General features: G+C 50.5%; 1 protein-coding gene across 1 annotated transcript in view; it reads left to right on the forward strand.

Moving 5' to 3' along the window:
• MPZL1 (myelin protein zero like 1) overlaps positions 1-11,767 on the forward strand; it is a 34,140-nt gene extending 22,373 nt beyond the window's left edge. Inside the window, exons 2-6 of the mRNA XM_049776583.1 lie at positions 908-1,074; positions 1,716-1,929; positions 3,355-3,487; positions 6,810-6,912; positions 10,721-11,767. Coding sequence (XP_049632540.1) covers positions 908-1,074; positions 1,716-1,929; positions 3,355-3,487; positions 6,810-6,912; positions 10,721-10,822 — 719 coding nt within the window. The 3' untranslated portion in view covers positions 10,823-11,767. The remainder of the gene's footprint in view (positions 1-907; positions 1,075-1,715; positions 1,930-3,354; positions 3,488-6,809; positions 6,913-10,720) is intronic.
• Positions 11,768-18,259: the final 6,492 nt, after the last annotated feature.

Here is an 18,259-nt window from a genome sequence, read left to right on the forward strand (position 1 = left end):
AACTGTGGTGGTAGTGGAGAGTGACATTGTCCCCTCCCTGGCTTATTCCAATTGAGAATGACTCAACGAAGAAACACTGCAGGGAAAGGAGTTTGGATTTGTGTGTTTAAAATGATCTTATTTTGTGGATTTCTTGGTTTGTTTTGTTTTGTTCGGGGGCCCACAATCGGTGGTGCTATGACAGACTTCTGGCTCTGTGTTCAGGGATCACTCCTCGATGATGCTTAGGGAACTAGATGGGGTACTGGGATTGCCATATGCAAGCCTGAGTTTGCCATATGCAAGGCAAGCGCCCTCCTTCTGGACTGTTTCTCCAGCGCTGAAAATAGCTTCTTAAGGGGCCGGAGGGATAGCATGGAGGTAAGGCGTTTGTTTTTCACGTAGGAGGTCATTGGTTCAAATCCCAGCGTCCCATATGGTCCCCCGTGCCTGCCAGGAGCAATTTCTGAGCCTAGAGCCAGGAATAACCCCTGAGCACTGCCAGGTGTGACCCAAAAACCACACACACACACACACACACACACACACACACACACACACACACACACACACACACACACACAATAGCTTCTTACAAAGACACAAATTCCCAAACTGGTGGACCGCTGGTAAGTCACACACACACACACACACACACACACACACACACACACACACACACACACACAAAATAGCTTCTTACAAAGACACAAATTCCCAAACTAGTGGACCGCTGGTAAGTCCCACAGTGGGCAAGCAAGGATGAGGCTTTGGAAGGACCCGCCAGCAGCATGCAGTTTGGAGCATCTACAGGGACCACTGTCCTGCTGCTCTTGCCTTGCCTATGACAGCCTCACTGCCCTGGACACCTGTGCGTATCCTCGTACTTGTATTCATGTTGCCCCATCTCCCTCCTATCCTTGCACAGTGACCACCGGCGTGGCGGCCCTGGAGGTCTACACGCCCAAGGAGATCTTCGTGGCCAATGGAACGCAGGGGAAGCTGTCATGTAAATTCAAGTCCACGAACATGACTGGAACGTTGACCTCCGTCACCTGGAGCTTCCAGCCCCAGGGGACAGACACTAGTGTGTCGGTAGGTTCACCCAAGGGACCTCCAGACTCACACAGGTCTTTCCTGCTGTGCTGGGCCTAGGGATACTGCCCTCCCCTTAGCTCCCTCCCTCTTCCTCTCCTCTGTCCTTTTCTCTTCTTCCCTCCCCTTCCTCCATTCCTGTTTGTCATCCTTCCTTCCCTCCCCTTCCCTTCCTCTTCCCTCCTCTCCTCTCTCTTCCCTCCTCTTCCTTCCCCCTTTTCCCCTTCCTTTCCCTTCCCTATCCTACCCATTTTTCCTATCCTTCTTTTCCTTTCCCTTCCCTTCCCTTCCCTCCCTTCCCACCTCTCCTTTCCCATTCCCTTCTCTTTCTCCCCTCTCTCCCATTCCCCATCCTTCCTCTCCCTTACACTCCCCTCCCTCCATCCCTGAAATACCTGGAGGAGATCTAAAGGACCCTGATCTGGTTCCTCCATGGACATTCCACACCCATGATGTCTGTGCCCTATTGGGCTCAGATGCCACAAATGGACCCATATCCCAGGCAGCTCCCACTTTGTTTCTGGAAGAAACGTTATGGGTTGTTTTTGTAGGTGAGGGGATGTAGGGGTGGGGGGCAAGTGAGGCTTGGCCAGGGCTTCCGGGCTTGACCTCAGGTTGCTCAATGTCCCCTCTTTGGGCAGTTCTTCCACTACTCCCAAGGGCAGGTGTACCTGGGGAACTATGCACCCTTCAAGGGCAGGATCAGCTGGGCCGGAGACCTGAACAAGAAGGACGCATCAATCTACATTGAAAACATGCAGTTCACCCACAACGGCACCTACATCTGTGATGTCAAGAACCCCCCTGACATAGTGGCACAGCCTGGGCACATCCGGCTCTACGTGGTGGAGAGAGGTATCTTCCCTCACCTGCTGCCATCAGAGACCAGGGACCCCCATTCACACAGAGTGTCTTGCCATGGAGGACTCCTTCCTGTGGGGTCCAACCCCATTGCAAAGAGTGAGAAGCTGGGGGCCAGATAGATAATACAGTGGTTAGGGTGCCTGCCTGCCTTGCCCACAGCCACAGTAAGTTTATTTATTCAAATGTTTATTTGGCTTCTGAGCCACACCCAACAATGCTTGGGGGAGCCATCCTGGCTCTATACTCAAAAATTACTCCTCGGGCTGGAGAGATAGCCTGGAGGTAGGGCATTTGCCTTACATCCTGAAGGATGAATCCCTGCATCCCATATGGTCCCCCATGCCTGCCAGGGACGATTTCTGAGCACAGAGCCAGGAGTAACCCCTGAGCCCTGCTGGGTGTGACCCGAAAACCAAAAAAAAAAAAAAAAAAAGAATTACTCCTGGTGGGGGCCAGAAAGTTAGGATCAGGGTAAGGCACTTGCCTTTATGCAGTTGACCCCTGGTACTTTATACAACCCCTTCCCTCAGCACCATCAAGAGTGATCCCTGAGTGCAGAACCAGGAGCAAGCCCTGAGCACCACTTGTTGTGACCTATAGACAAGACAAGGAAAGAACAGAAAAGAGAAAAGAAGGAAGGAAGGAAGGAAGGAAGGAAGGAAGGAAGGAAGGAAGGAAGGAAGGAAGGAAGGAAGGAAGGAAGGAAGGAAGGAAGGAAATTTCTGGATGCATTCAGGGGACTATATGATATGCTAGGGGTTGAACCCAGGTTGACCACATGCAAGGCAAATGCCCCTCCCCGCTGTACTATTACTCCAGCCCCCAACCTAGATTTAATCTCTGGCATTCCATAGGGTCCCCTGAGTCTGCCAGGAGTGAGTCCTCAGCTCAGAGCCAGGTGTGGTAAGACTAGGTATGGTCCAAAAACCAAATCCCCAGAATCAAAGATGGGAGACCTAATTCATGAGGGGGCTGCTCAAGTAGGGAGGCAGGAGGTAGGGTTTCCTACTGTTTCAATTTTGTCCAGGAGGTAATTTTGACCCTGTCAAAACCTAGAAGGGGAGGGGGGCTGGCAGCGATAGCACAGGGGAAGGGTGTAGGACGCTGCCTTCCATGTGGATAGCCCAAATTTGATCACCAGCATCCTCTATGGTCCCCCAACCACCACCAGGAGTAATTCCTGAGTGCAGAGCCAGGAGCAAGCCCTGAGCACTACCTATTGTGCTATCTCTCTGACCCCCCTGGGTTTCCAGGTTTCCTTCTCCCACTGTGCAGACATACTTGGTTTGAGCTCACAGCCCCAGGAAGGCATTTGCTTGCTCGCTGGCTCATTGTTTCAGGAAATGTTCTCGATTCTCGAGGTGGGGACGTGGGGGGACACATGGGCCCTGACACCCTCTGTGTTCACCCCCCCAGAGAACCTGCCTGTGTTCCCCGTCTGGGTGGTTGTGGGCATTGTGTCTGCAGTGGTCCTGGGCCTCACACTGCTCATCGGCCTCGTGCTGCTGGTGCTACATCGGCGGAGGAACTTCAAGAGGGACTACACAGGGTAAGAGAGCTGGGTAAAGGGCCCAGAGAGCTTGGTGGACAAACACACAGACACACACATGTGTCTGAGCCAGGCAGTCTCCTTAGGATATGCAGAACCTAGAAGCCACTAGTAAAGTGTGTAAAATAAAAATATTCTCAAGCTGGGAGAGACTGCCCTAGGCACTGTGTTTTTAAAACATGTCCATTTTATTTATTCATTTATTTATTTTTGGTTTGGGGTCATACCCAGCAGCACTCAGGGGTTACTCCTAGCTTTGTGCTCAGAAATCGCTCCTGGCCGGGGGTCAGAGAGATAGCATGGAGGTAGGACGTTTGCCTTACATGCAGAATGAGCATAGTGGTTCGAATCTCGGCATCCCATATGGTCCCCTGTGCCTGCCAGGGGCAATTTCTAAGCATAGAGCCAGGAGTAACTCCTGAGTGCTGCCGGGTGTGATCCAAAAACCAAAAACCAAAAAAAAAAAAAAAAAAAAAAGGAAAAGAAAAGAAAAGAAATCGCTCCTGGCAGGCTCAGGAAACCGACCATATGGGATGCCGGGATTTGAACCTACTGGATTGGCTGCTTGCAAGGCAAACGCCCTATTGCTATGCCATCTCTCCGGCCCAGGCACCTTGTTTCTTACCCCTTAGATGGACCAACCTGATGAAGCAAGGTAGCAGCAGATAAATAATACCAAGTCTCCTTTCTTTATTATCCAGAACCTCACCCATTGGAAGGGGGAAGGGGAAGCCCTGTAATTCAGGTGGACTTTTACATATCAAAAGAAGTGATTACCAGGAAAAGGAAGTTAGGGAACACTTTTGTTTGGGTTTGATAGCTGGGCATTATCTTATAAAGGTGGACACTTATTCTTTCTGTCTATCTCTTCCTCTTTCCTATCTCCTCCCTGCTCTAAGTCTTTCCTCTCTCCACTCGCCCCTTTCTCTTCTCTTTTCTCTTTCTGTTACCACCAGCCTATGCCCCTTCACTTTGTTCTAACCCACAGGCTTTCATGCTCTGTTAATTCCATGCATCACACTGCAATGTTCTTCCTTCCCCCTTATGTAGATGCAAAACTCCGAGCCAGAAGAGTCCAGAAGCATGGGTAGAGCTGCCCTCTCACCCCATGCCAGCTCCTCTCTCCCTTTTCGCATCTTGCAGTTTTTGTGCTTTTCATGGCTTTGCCCTTCTATCCTCGATGGTTCTCAATGGTGCTGCCGGGCTGAACTGTTTGCTTCCCACCTCTCTCCCTCTTTGCAGTCTTGCAAAGTTTCACACCACTATTGCTGCTTCGCTTATTCGCTCGCTCGTTCTCAATGGCAGAGGCCTACATGACTGAACTTGTCCAACCGGGAATCCTAAACTTTGAGCCCAAATACTTCAGTTGGGAAGAAGCAAAGCCTAGACTCTGGTTTAAGGGAATGTTGTCTCAGAGAGGTCGTGATGAAACGGGGTAAAAGTTGGCTGAATAAGATGGGGTGAAGGCTGGATTCCTCTGGCCAGGTGCACAGAGCCCAGGGCACTGTGGTCTGCTGAGCATTGCATGTCCTGACCCCTGGCTGGTGAGGCACCTCTGCTCCTTCCTCTGGCGTTGCTGTAGCTAATGACTTGGAATGCTGGCATTTAGATACTTACTTGCTTGAATATGCTCTGAGGGGTGGGCATATCACAGACGAATCGGCTGCCATGCCAGCTGGTGACTGGGGCATTTCTTGCTTTGCGGGTGTAAGAAGTGGGGTAGAAGTGTGTACTTTGGGATCCTGCATGACCCAATGGCATCACTGTTCTTCTCACATTGTTTTTTTCTTGTTTTGTTTTTATGTTTGTTTTTCTTCCCTTTCCCCACCTTGGTGCGTGGATCAGATTCTGTTTCTCTTCTGCTTCTTAAGAATGGCTGGCGCAGATGGGCCCTGGGGGCTGTAGCGGGTCTGGGGTATCTGCAGTGCCCTAGACAGACATAGTGACTCATGGTAATTCTCCTGGCCCCGTCCCTGTCGCTGCTCCTGTGCATGTCCCTGCTCACAGGACTTGTTTTCCTGCCTGCACTCACTCGCTTGCTGGCTTGGCTCTAGTGCAGTAGCAAGGCATGGGGTGGGAGGTAATAGTCCACCCTTTGTCCTTGTTTGTGCTGGGAGTAGGGTGCATCTTGCCTGCCCAGGAGAGCAGGGTGTACAGGGTGGGTCTCGGGTCTCCAAGAGGTCTTAGTATTCTCTGGAGAGAGAGATGTGTGGGAGTGTGTTCTTTTTTCATATCCGGCTTGTGTTACTGATCTTTGAAACTCCATTTGTGTTGGCAAAGTGATAGCACAGCAGGGAAGGCTTATGTCTTGCATGCGGCCAATCTAGATTTGATCCTAGCATCCCATAGGATTCACTGTGAGCACTGCCAGGAGTGATCCCTAAGCACAGAGCTAGGAGTAACCCCTGAATGCTGCCAGGTATGGCCCCCTGAAAAGAAGGCACCCATTCCATTTTGATTTGGGGTACTGACTCAGGTGAACTTTCAAGGTGCCAGGGATCAAAGCAGGGGTTGTCACATATAAGACAAGAACCTTGCCCCCTGTTCTGTCTCTAAGCCACTTATGAAACACTCTGCTAGTCATATCCCCCAAAATATGAGTCCTTATTGCCTTCTCTTGGACACCCCTCTGGGCTGTCTTTGATTGGGGGGGGGGTCAGGTGGGAAGACAGCCTGAAGGGGTTGGGCCTAGAAGAAAGGAAGTGAGAAAGACCCCCCCAACTTGAATATGTCTGTTATTTGGGGGGACACACTAAGATGTGATTTTTCTTTTTTGATCACAAAGAGGCATCACTGGCACGACTCTTTGGCCCTGGGTACAGCCTTACCTTCCTCCCAAAGGGTTGAACGGGTACAGGGAGAGAAGTGGATACCAATAGGATTTAGCACCCCACTCAGACTCCAGGGGCATCTACAGTACGCGCCTTGCTTGGGGTTGCTTCCCCAGCCCCTACTGTACGCCTATGGAGTGTATTGAGTTGGGAGACAAAGCAGTCTCTCTACATCTGATTTGTCCGGCCCTCGCCCCACTTTGCATTGTGTTTTGGTGGTTTGGTTTTGGTTTTTGAGCCACACCCAGTGGCATTCAGTGTTACTCCTGGCTCTGCACTCAGAAATCATTCCTGGTAGGTTAGGGGATCATATGAGATGTTGGAGATTGAACCCAGGTCTGCTGCACGCAAGGCAAACACCCTACCCACTGTGCTATCACTTCGGCCCTTTTGTGTTTTGTTTTGAATCCATTTCCTGCCCTCCCTTCAGTGTGTTCCATTCGTTTTAATTTGTTTTTTTCACCTTCTGTTCTCCCATGACATCCCATCAGCTGCAGCACTTCTGAGGGCCTCACACCGGTTAAGCAGGCCCCACGAAAAGGGCCCTCCGACACGGAGGGGCTGGTAAAGACTCTGTCCACCGGATCCCATCAGGTAATGGCCCTGTGGCTAGGGCACTCTGGGGTCTGAGGCGAGAGAGAAACCGACAGACAGACAGAAGAGAAACAGAAGAGAGAGAAGGGGAGTGAGAGGAGAGACGAGATTCAGAGGAAAGAGAGGGAGAGGAGAGGGGAGAAAGCAAGGGGTGGGAGAGAGGGGAGAGGAGAGAGGGAAGAGAGATTAAAGACTTGAACCAGGGAGAGACAAGGTGAAATTAGCCCCTAGGTCCCTACTGATGTAGGCTGCGAAGGAAGCTCCTGAGCAGCCCATCTGGGAAACACATCTGGGCCTGACAACTTCTCAGAGGTGCTCCACGCACCCTGACACGGCCAGCCAAGTTGACAGGATTGAAAACCCACCAGTCCTTTGTCTCAATTCCTCTTGAAAAGCAGACTAGGGGCACTTCTCTGAGTCCTGAACAGACGCCCCAGGACCCAGGACTGGGCATAAGGAAAGGAGGAGCCATGTTCCCTGGTGGAAAACTCTAGAGGTGGAAAGTGTATTCCTGTGAAATGCACACCATAGGGTGTGCTGAGCTTTGACCTGGCTATGCTCACACTTCCAAGCTTTCTGGGGTGGGAAACCTGAGGAACAAGGGGCCAGGAAGCGAAGAGCGGGGGGTGTTCTGTGTGGTGAGGAACTGGGGGTGTCTGAGTCATTTGAACCACAGATGCACTGGAGGCTAGAACCTGGGTCTGTGCACAGCCAATTTGGCCTTGGCCACCAGCTCGCTCATTGTCTGTTTTTTTATTTTTATTTTTATTTTTATTTTTTTGGTTTTTGGGCCACACCCGGCGGTACTCAGGGGTTACTCCTGGCTGTCTGCTCAGAAATAGCTCCTGGCAGGCACGGGGGACCATATGGGACACCGGGATTTGAACCAACCACCTTTGGTCCAGGATCGGCTGCTTGCAAGGCAAACGCCGCCACTGTGCTATCCCTCCGGGCCCATTGTCTGTTTGTTGAATCTGTCCATCAGTCCATCTGTGTCTTGGATTATAGCCTGTGGTGGGAATGAGGCTGTGGAGAAAAGCACTGGCAGGGCTGATGGGTGTCTTTGGATTCTAAGGCCCTACATGTTCCTCCTTGAGGGCCCTGGTATTTGCTGTACTAGAAGCTGGTGATGAGGTGTTCCCATTCTTGACACCGAAGAACAGGTTTGGTTGTTTTGGGGCCACACCCGGCAATGCTCAGGTATCACTCCCATCAAGACTCCAGGGTCTAGAGAGAGCACAGCGGCAGGGTGTTTGCCTTGCGCACAGCCGATATAGGAGGGACGGTGATTCAAATCCCGGCATCCATCTGGTCCCCATGCCTGCCTGCCAGGAGCGAGTTAGGAGTGCAAAGTCAGGAGTAACCCCTGAGCGCCACTGGGTGTGACCCAAAAACCAAAAAATAAAAAGAAAGACTCCAGGGACTCTATAGGATGCGGGGGATCAAACCAGGTCAACCTTGTTTCCTTGCTGTTTATGGCTCCAGCCTCCAAATCAGGGAGCTCATTTTTTTTTTTTTTAAGTTTTTGGGCCACACCTGGTGATGCTTGGGTGCTACTTCTAACTCTGCACTCAGGAATCAGTCCTAGCAGTATGCAGGGGAACCTATGGGATGTCAGGAATTGAACCCAGGATGATTGCATGCAAAGCAAGTGCACTTCTCTCTGTGATTTTGCTCCGGCTCCTGCCTTGTTATTTTCTGGGGGGAGGGGGGAGCACACCCGTTTGATGCTCAGGGGTTACTCCTGGCTAAGCGCTCAGAAATTGCCCCTGGCTTAGGGGGGACCATATGGGACACTGAGGGATCGAACTGCGGTCGAGATCTTTCCTTGGCTAGCGCTTGCAAGGCAGATACCTTACCTCTAGCGCCACCTCGCCGGCCCCTGCCTTCTTTGCTCACATTATCCACACATTTGAGAATAGTCCATCTCAGAACTGTCTAGTCTGGGGCCTTCTCTTACAGTGCCTGGAACTTTCCAGCATTATGCTTGGGGCTGACCTTCCTTGGCCATCGATTGGATCATCGATCCCACAAGATTTTTCTCACCTTTTTAGTTTACCCCCAACTTCTGGGGGAGGGGGCATTAGGACTTTTTGAGAACAGATGCCCAGGAGAAGACCTCCAAGGCCTATAGGATGTGACCAGGGGCCCCAAGAGGAGATTTCTTTCTTTTTTTTCTTTTTTGGTGTTTGGGCCACACCCAGCGGCACTCTGGCTCTGCATTCATAAATCGCCCCTGGCAGGCTCAGGGGACCGTATGGGATGCCAGGAATCGAACCCAGGTCTTTCCTAGGTGGGGTATGTGGAAAGCAAATGCTCTACCACTCTGCTATCTCTTTAGCCCTAAAAATTTATTTTTCCTGCACAATTTTGTGGTCCCACCAATGCTCCTTAAGGAGGCCAGAGGGCCTGAGGGAAGGAGGGTTCACTCTGTCCTTCCAAGTTTGTTTATCCTTTAACCCCACATTTTCCACCCTCTGCAGTCCGATCCTGGGATCCTGGGGGAAGGCCCTTTCATGTTCATCCGTATTTTTTGGTGCCACTGTGTTCCAACCCAAGGTGGTCCTGCCCATTTGAAAGATATGCCCCCCCCCCCGCCCCCACTACTGGATCCCAAGGAACAGGGTTCTGGCCCTAAGTAAATGTGCTTGGGGGAACCTTCTAATGTGACTGGCTTCCCTTCAGACCTCTCCCTGCAGCTGGACTCGAAAAACTCTCTTAGTCTAATTCTGGGTTTGAATTCCTAAGGGCAAGTGCTCCCTGGATTACCTCTCTACCTGGCCACTCTTTCTAGAGATGCTGGAGCACTGTTGAGTTCACAGCACTTTGGAGTTTTAGCTTCAGGTGCTTTGGTGTTAGTGGGTGTCATTTCTCAGTGAGCCTTTCCCTCGACTCTGTCAAGACTCCCACAGCTTCTATGACCAACAGGGGCCTTTTCCCTTCTCGCCCTGTCCTGGCCACTTGGGGAGACTCCAGGACAGGCGTGTTAGCTGTTAGGAGCCGCTGTCCTCGGCCCCATCTTCTCCTCTCAGATCTCGAGGGTGCTAAGCTTTGTTCCATATAGACCTTTCTTGGCCTTGCTCTCCCTTCCCAAGGTCTTCTCCCTTCTTGCTGGGTCTGGAAAACATGTTATCACAGAACCTTTTGTTGTAGTCCTACAGTGGCTTTTGGGGTTCTTTCTCTTTTTCTTCCTCTCTCCACTTCCTTTTTCTCTCTCCCTTTCTTTTTCTTTCCCCTATCTCCTTTTTTCTCTTTCTTTCTCCCTTTCCTCCTTCCTCTCTCCCCTTCTTCCTTCCTTTCTCCTTTTTTCTTCCTTCTTCCATCTTTCTTTTTTTCTCCTTCCTGCTTTTTCTTGGTTTTGGAGCCAAACCAGTGGATCAACCCAGGGATCACTCTGGCCAGACTCAGGGAACCAGAGGGGATTCTGGAGATGGAATCGGGGTCAGCCACATGCAAGACCAGTACCTCCCCACTGTACTGTATTATGGCTCCAACCCTGATTTTTCTTTCCAATTGGATCTTGACATCAAATAAACATACAAAAACAAAACCAAGTTATTTGATCTAAGCAATCCAGGAAGTGGTGTTCTCAGTTGGTCGTGACAGGACAGGACTTGGCAAATTCTGCTCCTGGGAAGTGTGTAGAAGCATGTCAGGGTATGTACTATGGGATGGAGTGTGAAGATGCAGGCAGGTCCTGGGAAGGCCTTACCATCCACTCTGCCCTAAGCCTTCCTGAAAGAAGCTTCTAGAAGACTCTGGGAGGCCCAGCCTGTCTCTGAGCACTGACCTTGTCTCTCCCCGACAGGGCCCCATCATTTACGCGCAACTAGAACATTCTGGTGGACATTGCAGTGACAAGATCAACAAGGCCGAGTCTGTGGTCTATGCAGACATCCGGAAAAACTGATGGATACCCCCAAACCTCCTGACAAGCTGCCTATTCCGGCCGGCCTCCTGCAGAGACCCCTATGCTATGCTGACTCAAGACGGGGCATGTAGGGGGCCCCCCATGGCCTCTACTGTGCCTGCTGTTGGAAGACCCAGCACTAGGCCATAGCCCAGGCCCCACTGTTCTAAGCTTTCTCATCGGTGCCTTATTGTCCAGGGCATTTGGTTACCTTGTGGGCCCCTTTTCCAGCCATCCCCAAGTTCCTTTCATGCCCCACAGACTGGACCTTTCCCAGTTTAAAACTCCAGGCAGCTGAAGGGACAATGTCCAGCTTCCTGTAGGGCCTGGCAGAAGCTTTCAGTGGTGGTGGTCGTGATGGTAGTGGTGGGTTCCCCTGTCCTCTCCATTATTGAGGAGACCTGTAAGCCTGCTGGTGGGTGCCCTGACTGCTCCCTCCTAGAAGGCTGTGTGCTGTCCCCCCCACCCAGAAAGAAGCCTGGCTTGGTACCCTTTGCAGAGATGGGGAACACCCTTGCCTACTCCACTCACTACACAGTCCTGTGGGGGTCACTTGAAGACCTCATCCACTGGCCTATATACCCCGCTGCAGGCAGCATCCCCCACTGTGAGGGTTACCCCACCCTACCCCTCAGCCTGCTGAGGGAAGAGGGTCCAGGCTGGAAAATTATTTTCATTATCGGGTTCAATCCTCAGCAGCCCATAGGGTCCCCCGAGTACCACCATGAGTGATTCCTGAGTGCAGAGCCAGAAGGAACTCCTGAGCATTGCTGGGTATGGCCCCCAAAACAACAAAAAAGCCCAAATATCTCATTCCAGTCCCCAGCCCCCTTGCACACACACCCTAATTTCATCAAATGACTAAATAGTGAGATGAAGCAACAGGGGGGTCTTCATCTCACTCAGCACCCCACCCTCTCTTCTCAGAGCTCAGGATTTTTTTTTATCACACACAACAAACTTAGCAAGGATTATTAAAGATTTATGTGGCCAACTTTGATTTCTGGATGATTCTATTTGAGAATTCTCTCCCTTCCCCTGTATTGGAAGGGCGCCTTGGAGGGAGTGCAGAGCACTTGTGGAGGGTCACAGTCACCTTGTCCCCCCTCATGCCAGAAGTTGCCACTTCTGGTCTTTCTTGGGGAGCTTCTGGAGGGAATGGAGTGGGGTCCTCCTAGAAGGGAGTTAGCTAGAAGAGCGCACCTAGAAATACCCAAGATGTCCCCCAAATCTTGCTCCATGTATTCCAGTTGACTGGCTCCACTCCCATCAGGCTCTCCAAAAATGTTCCTGCCAGCATTTAACACCCTTCATCAGCACCACTGGGTGTGACCCCCCCAAAAAAAAGTAAAACATCCCTAAAACCGTATCTATGTACTCTGATTGTGTATCTTTCAAACATAACTTCTTATTTTCTGTAACATAACATCATACTGAACAGAAACATTAAAAATGAAAATTTCCCAGAAACAAGTCTATGATTTTATCCCCTACCCATTTTTTTTTTGTTGAATTTTGTTCGTTTGGGGGGCCATCCCTGGAGGTACTCTGGACTTACTCCAGTCGGTAGGAGTGGTATTCCAATGTCTTGAGTTTAAAAAATAAAATAAAATGACACTTAAGGCCTGGGAGACATAGACATAGACTGGACTCAGGCTTAGCCTGTCAAAGCCCTGGGTTCTATTCTCAGCATGGATGTCCCCAGAGCAGCTGCAGCAGACATGGAAAGCCCCTGGGGCCCTGCAGGGTGTAGCCCAAAAATAACATCCAGGCCTTTTTCAAACAGTTTTTTCAAAGTACTTCTATGAGCACTTCCTTCTGCTCTCCCTGTTCTGTCCTCCTGCTGTTAACAAGCAATTGTCTTTGGAAAGGACTAGTCCCCACCTCTGAAACCTTTCGCTGGAGAGATGAGAGACATTCTGGGGAGCCCCTGCCTGGGACGCTGAGCCCATCCCCTTATGCCCTCAGGACATGCCCAGCCTCAGGCAGCTGAATGCTGGGCTTGCACAAACATCCCCAAGGGGAGGGAGGGGTGTGGACTCAGCCCTGGAGGTTGCCAGGAAGGAAGCTCAGGTCCTTCCAGGTCCCCATCCCAGGGGGGTGGCCTCACTTCCCACTTGGCGTTTCCTCCTGCAAATAGGATGTTCCTCTATTGTGTGTCCCAGACCAGATGGCAGTGCGACTGGCTGGCTGGCTGGCTGGCTGGCTGGCGGGGTTCCTAGTGTAAGGAAGAACTGGGGTGCTATTCTGCTTCTCTCTTTTGAGCCACGCTCAGCAGTGCTCAAGGCTGACTGGACTCTGCTCTCAAGGGCTCACTCCTGGCAGTGCTCAGGGGACCCGGTGAGGTGCTAGGGATCTGACCTGGGTTTTTCTATTGCTCTGGCCTCAGGTTGGTTTTTTTTTTTTTAAACTTTTCCTTATTTCTGAGAAGAGGAACCCTGTGTGTTGGAAATGTGTACATGGGCTTGGAGGCCCCTGTTCCAGGGGCATTAGGTCACTTGGGTATCAGGTGTGATCAGAGAGTGAGGAAGGAGAGGGCAGAGCCACTGAGAAGGCCCCATTTTTATTCTTGTTTTTCTAGTTTTTATTATTACGGGTCATGCTTGGAAGTGTTCTGGGGCTACTCCTAGCTTGCTGCTCAGAAGGCCATCAGTTCTGGGGATCAAACCTGGACTCCCCCCCCCCCCAATACATTGCCTACACGCTGGCCCACTGAATCATCTCCCTGCAACCCCCACTTCTTTATTTTTTATATTTTGGCAGGAAATCAGACCTAGCTCATCCCTGTGCCAGGCAAGCACCTGGCCCGCTGTATTATTCCCCTCCATTTTATTTTATTTTGGGGCCACACACCTGGTGGTGCTCAGGGTTTACTCCTGGCAATGCTCGGGATGTGGGATGTCAGGAATCAAATCAGGATCAGTTAAGTGCAAGGCAAATGCCCTCCCCACTGTGCTATGGTTCCAGCCCCGATCCCTGTGTTTTTTAAACTTTAATTAGAAAAAAAGCAGCCTTAAACTTTCTTGGTGGGAAAGCCAGGGAGACAGTACAGCTAGTTGGGCACTTGCCTTGCACAACCCTAAGACTTGGGTTGGTTCCCCAGCATCCCCTAGAGTTCCCTTGAGTGCAGTGCCATGAGTAAGCCCTGAGCACCCACAGGTGTGGCCTACAAACCAAAAACAAAAACAAACAAAAAAAAAGAGCCTAGAATCTTCAAAAAAAAATTTTTTTTTTGCAAAGCCCCTGCTGCAGGCCCTTCTAGCTTCTGGATGTTTTTGTCAACCCTGAAGGCCTGGCTGGTCTCAGATATCCAACCCTTCCTGTATTGGCTGCTCAGAGCTGTGGGGATGTTTCTGGAAAAATCACCACAGATCCCCATTATCCAAGAATGTGAAGTGGAGCTAGACTGGCGACCTCAGCTGTTTGTTCATCCTCCCCTTTGCCAGGGGGAGAAAGTTCAGATTGTCAGCCAGGCTGGGCAGAGCTGGGTTGCTTCACAACATCCTAGTCCTCCAGGCTGCCAGGGAGAGGAGGTGGGGCTCCTGTGGCTTCACTTTGACTTATTGAGAGACCGGAAAGGACAACAAAGGGAGTTCCAGAACGAGCAGGAGAGAAAGGGAGAGAAAGGAGACTTCAGCTCCAGGCTGAAGGAACCTTGCTCAGAAATGGGGAGTTCCAGGCACAGTCTCAACTATTTCCGGCCACAGATCTGCTGTCCAGTGCCCTCTGAGCTCTGTGGTATGGCCCTGGCCTAATGCCTGCGTGGATAGCAGGAGTCATGCAAGATGTAAATCCTGACCCAAAAGGAGAACCTGTTGCCTCCCCACACCCCACACCCAAAGCACCCCAAATGCCCTGGTGCTCCACCTTCATTCATGCTGCCCTTCGCCCCTCTTCTTCCTCCTCCCACTCCTCTTCTTCCTGCTTTCTCCTTGAGGTACAATGTGGGCTCAGAGATGCCCCTCTGGGCCTTAAAGCAGCTCCTGTACTGTGGACTTCTAGCTCCTCTTCTAGGTCTAGAACTTCCTAAAGTCTAAAGAACAGTTCCAGGAACATGAATCAATTCCAGCTGGGGAAGAATGAATGTGAAAGTTGTTCCCTAGAATCAGGGTTTTGGGCCAGAGGCTCATATTCTAATGGAGAAAGCTGGGGACAGAGCTGTTCTGTTATATCATGGGTACCCCTCTCCCCCAGCCCATTCCCTCGCCAGCACTCACACCACCTCGGTTTGCCCCAAACTTCAGAACCATCCTAATCCTTGAGTCTGGAATGCCACCATAGTGCCTGCTCAGCTGAATAAATGTTTCATGTCCCCCTGTAAATTCCCAGGGACACTTGTTCTCTCTCCCCAGTCAGGGGCCTCCAGACTTGCTCCCACAAATCCAGATGTGTCCCTGTGTGACTCCGAGCTTCATGTTTTTCATGTTTTGGGGCAACACCCCAAAATGTGAGTAAGTTCAGGGCTGACTCCTGGCTCTGTGCTCAGGAGTAATCACTCCTGGCAGAGCAATGGGGGATCAGACCTGAGTTGAAATCTTGTGTGGACAAGATTCCACGCATGCCGCAGAGGCTGGACCCGTACACACACTCGCTCTTAGGCTGCCTCTGTGACTGGACACGCCTGAATAGTTCGGCTCTGTGGCTAAATCTTCCAGAAGGTAGTTGCCTCTTCTAAGGGAGCTTACTGGAAAGGCTCAGGTGAAAACGTTCAATTGGCTTCCCAAGCACTTTTAAGTGTGGACCTGGAACTAACCCACAAAAAGGAGGGGAAGATGCTGACAGGGCACACAAACACGCATACCCTGACATCGCATAGCTTCCTCAGGTGAGTCCCCCAAAGAAACAATCAAAAAGAAAATGTTGCTGTCTGGGAATATGGCTTCAAGGGCCTGGGTACTCACCCTGGCACTGCAAAATAAACTGCTGCCATTCACTGGCCTGCTTGCGTGTTCTGAGCACTTGCAATGCGAGTAAGGGAGAGACTTCGGAGCCAAGTTCCAGGGCACGTGGCTCAGCCCTTTGCTCTCTTGTCCCGCAGAAGCTTGGTCACTCCGAATCGTCCTTCAAGGAACTGTGCTGCCCTCTGCTGGCCAGAGGAGGGCAAAGTGGCCACGGGCAGGACCTGACCCAAAAGTCATCCAACTGGTTGGAGGGCTTATGGTGCCTCCAGGTTCCAGAAAAATCTGAGCCTGGCTTCAGATCCCTGGAGGGACAGGGAAGGACCATCTGCTCGCATTGGGCAACTTTCTCCCGGCCTCTCCTATTCTCTCCATTCCCTCCTTTCCTCCCTTCCAGGGAGATCAGAAACCAAACTGCTCTAAGGGCCTGGCCCTGTCTTGATCCTGCCTCAGTCAGAAGCTAATAGAAGATTTCTAGTCTTACGAGGATATTTGGGGCTGGAGAGAGCTCGATGAGGAGGGTGCTTGCCTTATACACAGCTGACTCGAGTTTGATCCTCCCTCAAGCACTGCCCAATGTGATTCCTGAGCCCAAAGTCAGGAGTAAGCCCTGAGCACTGCCAGGTTTGGTCCACAAAGAAACAACAACAACAACAACAACAACAACAAAGAGCCACCAAAAACAATGAAACTGGACTGCCTGTGATTCTACCCCTCATCCCCCAGGAGTTTTGGGAGTTTATTTAATTTTTTATTAATATTTCTGAAAGGAGCTTGTGCAACTCCCATCAGTTTTGTGTGTTTGGATTTGTTTGCTGTCTGTGCTGTCTGTTTGCTTTGGTGGTAATCAAACAAGGCTCTTATGGACAAGTCTGTGTTTGGCTGATGGCTTGTCCTTATTGGATTTTTGTTTTGTTTTGTTCTTAGGCCACTCACGGCAGTGCTCAGGGGATACCTATCACTCTGCACTCAGGATTTATTCCTGGTGGTGCTCTGGGAATCATATGGGATGCTGGGGATTGAACTGCAGTTGGCCACATGTAAAGTAAACACCTTCCCTGCTGTGCTATGGCTCTGGCCTATCTTTACTCAAATTGATCCTGCAGATTTGATTTTTATTTCGATGATCCAAACCGGATGTAGTGAGCCAGAGCATTGGTGCACTGGGCCATATACGTGCCTCGCACATAGCTGCCCTGGGTTTGATCTCAAGTGCTGTGGAGAGGTCCAAGTCTTGAGCACAGGCTTTCTCTGCACTCTGAAACTGATCTCCAGCACCATAAGGCTCTGGTCAGTCTGGATGTGATGCCCAAATCAAAATAAGCCAAATCCCCAAGCAAATACGAGAGGGCTCATGGGGCCCTGGAAAGCTGCTCCCATCATGGAACAGCTTGTCCCCACAAATATGTTTCTGACCACAACTTGTCCTTCTGCCCCTGGCGAGAACAGCTGTGTCAAACCTTAGACCCATGTTAGTGTGTAACCTCCAAACAGGTTCCATTTAAACGACGGATGCCAGCATGGGCCAGCCAAGCAGGCACGATGGTGGGTCTTATGGTTCCCCCTGATGCAAAGAAAGTGGGCTCTGTCCCTGTCTCAAGCTGAGACCTGCTCAGATATGACAGGTAAAGTAAATGGGTCTCAAAACTCCAAGCTGAAGAATTTTCTTTCTCTTTCTTTCTTTCTTTCTTTCTTTCTTTCTTTCTTTCTTTCTTTCTTTCTTTCTTTCTTTCTTCTTTCTTTCTTTCTTTCTTTCTTTCTTTCTTTCCTTCCTTCCTTCCTTCCTTCTTTCTTTCTTTCCTTCCTTCCTTCCTCTCTCTTTCTCTCTTTCTTCTTTCTTTCTTTCTTTCTTTCTTTCTTTCTTTATTTCTTTCTTTCTTTCTTTCTTTCTTTCTTTCTTTCTTTCTTTCTTTCTTTCTTTCTTTCTCTTTCTTTCTCTCTCTTTTTCTTCCTTCCTTCCTTCCTTCCTTCCTTCCTTCCTTCCTTCCTTCCTTCCTTCCTTCCTTCCTTCCTTCCTTCCTTCCTTCCTTCCTTCCTTCCTTCCTTTCCTTTCCTTTCCTTTCCTTCTTTCTTTCTTTTTTTTTTTTTGTGGTTTTTGGGTCACACCCACCAGTGCTCAGGGGGATATTCCTGGCTCCATGCTCAGAAATTGCTCCTAGCAGGCACGGGGGACCATATGGGATGCTGGATTCGAACTGATGACCTTCTGCATAAAAGGCAAACACCTTACCTCCATGCTATCTCTCCGGCCCCCCCATTTATTGTTTGTTTGTTTGTTTGTTTGTTTTTGTTTTTGGCCACACCCTGCAGTGCTCAGGGGTTACTCCTGGCTCTGCTTAAAAAAAAAAATCACTCCTGGGGGACCATATAGGATGCCGGGAATTTAACCCAGGTCCATCCAGGGTCAGCTGTGATCAAGGCAAATGCCCTACCGCTGTGCTATCACTCCAGCCTGACTTGGAAGAATTTGGCTCTAAAGGGGTTTAGGGATGAAGGGGCTATGGTAGCAGGTTGGGAGCACAGGGTGGCACAAGTCAGC

This window comes from Suncus etruscus, chromosome 7, assembly GCF_024139225.1.
Source record: "Suncus etruscus isolate mSunEtr1 chromosome 7, mSunEtr1.pri.cur, whole genome shotgun sequence".
Lineage (NCBI taxonomy): Eukaryota > Metazoa > Chordata > Mammalia > Eulipotyphla > Soricidae > Suncus > Suncus etruscus.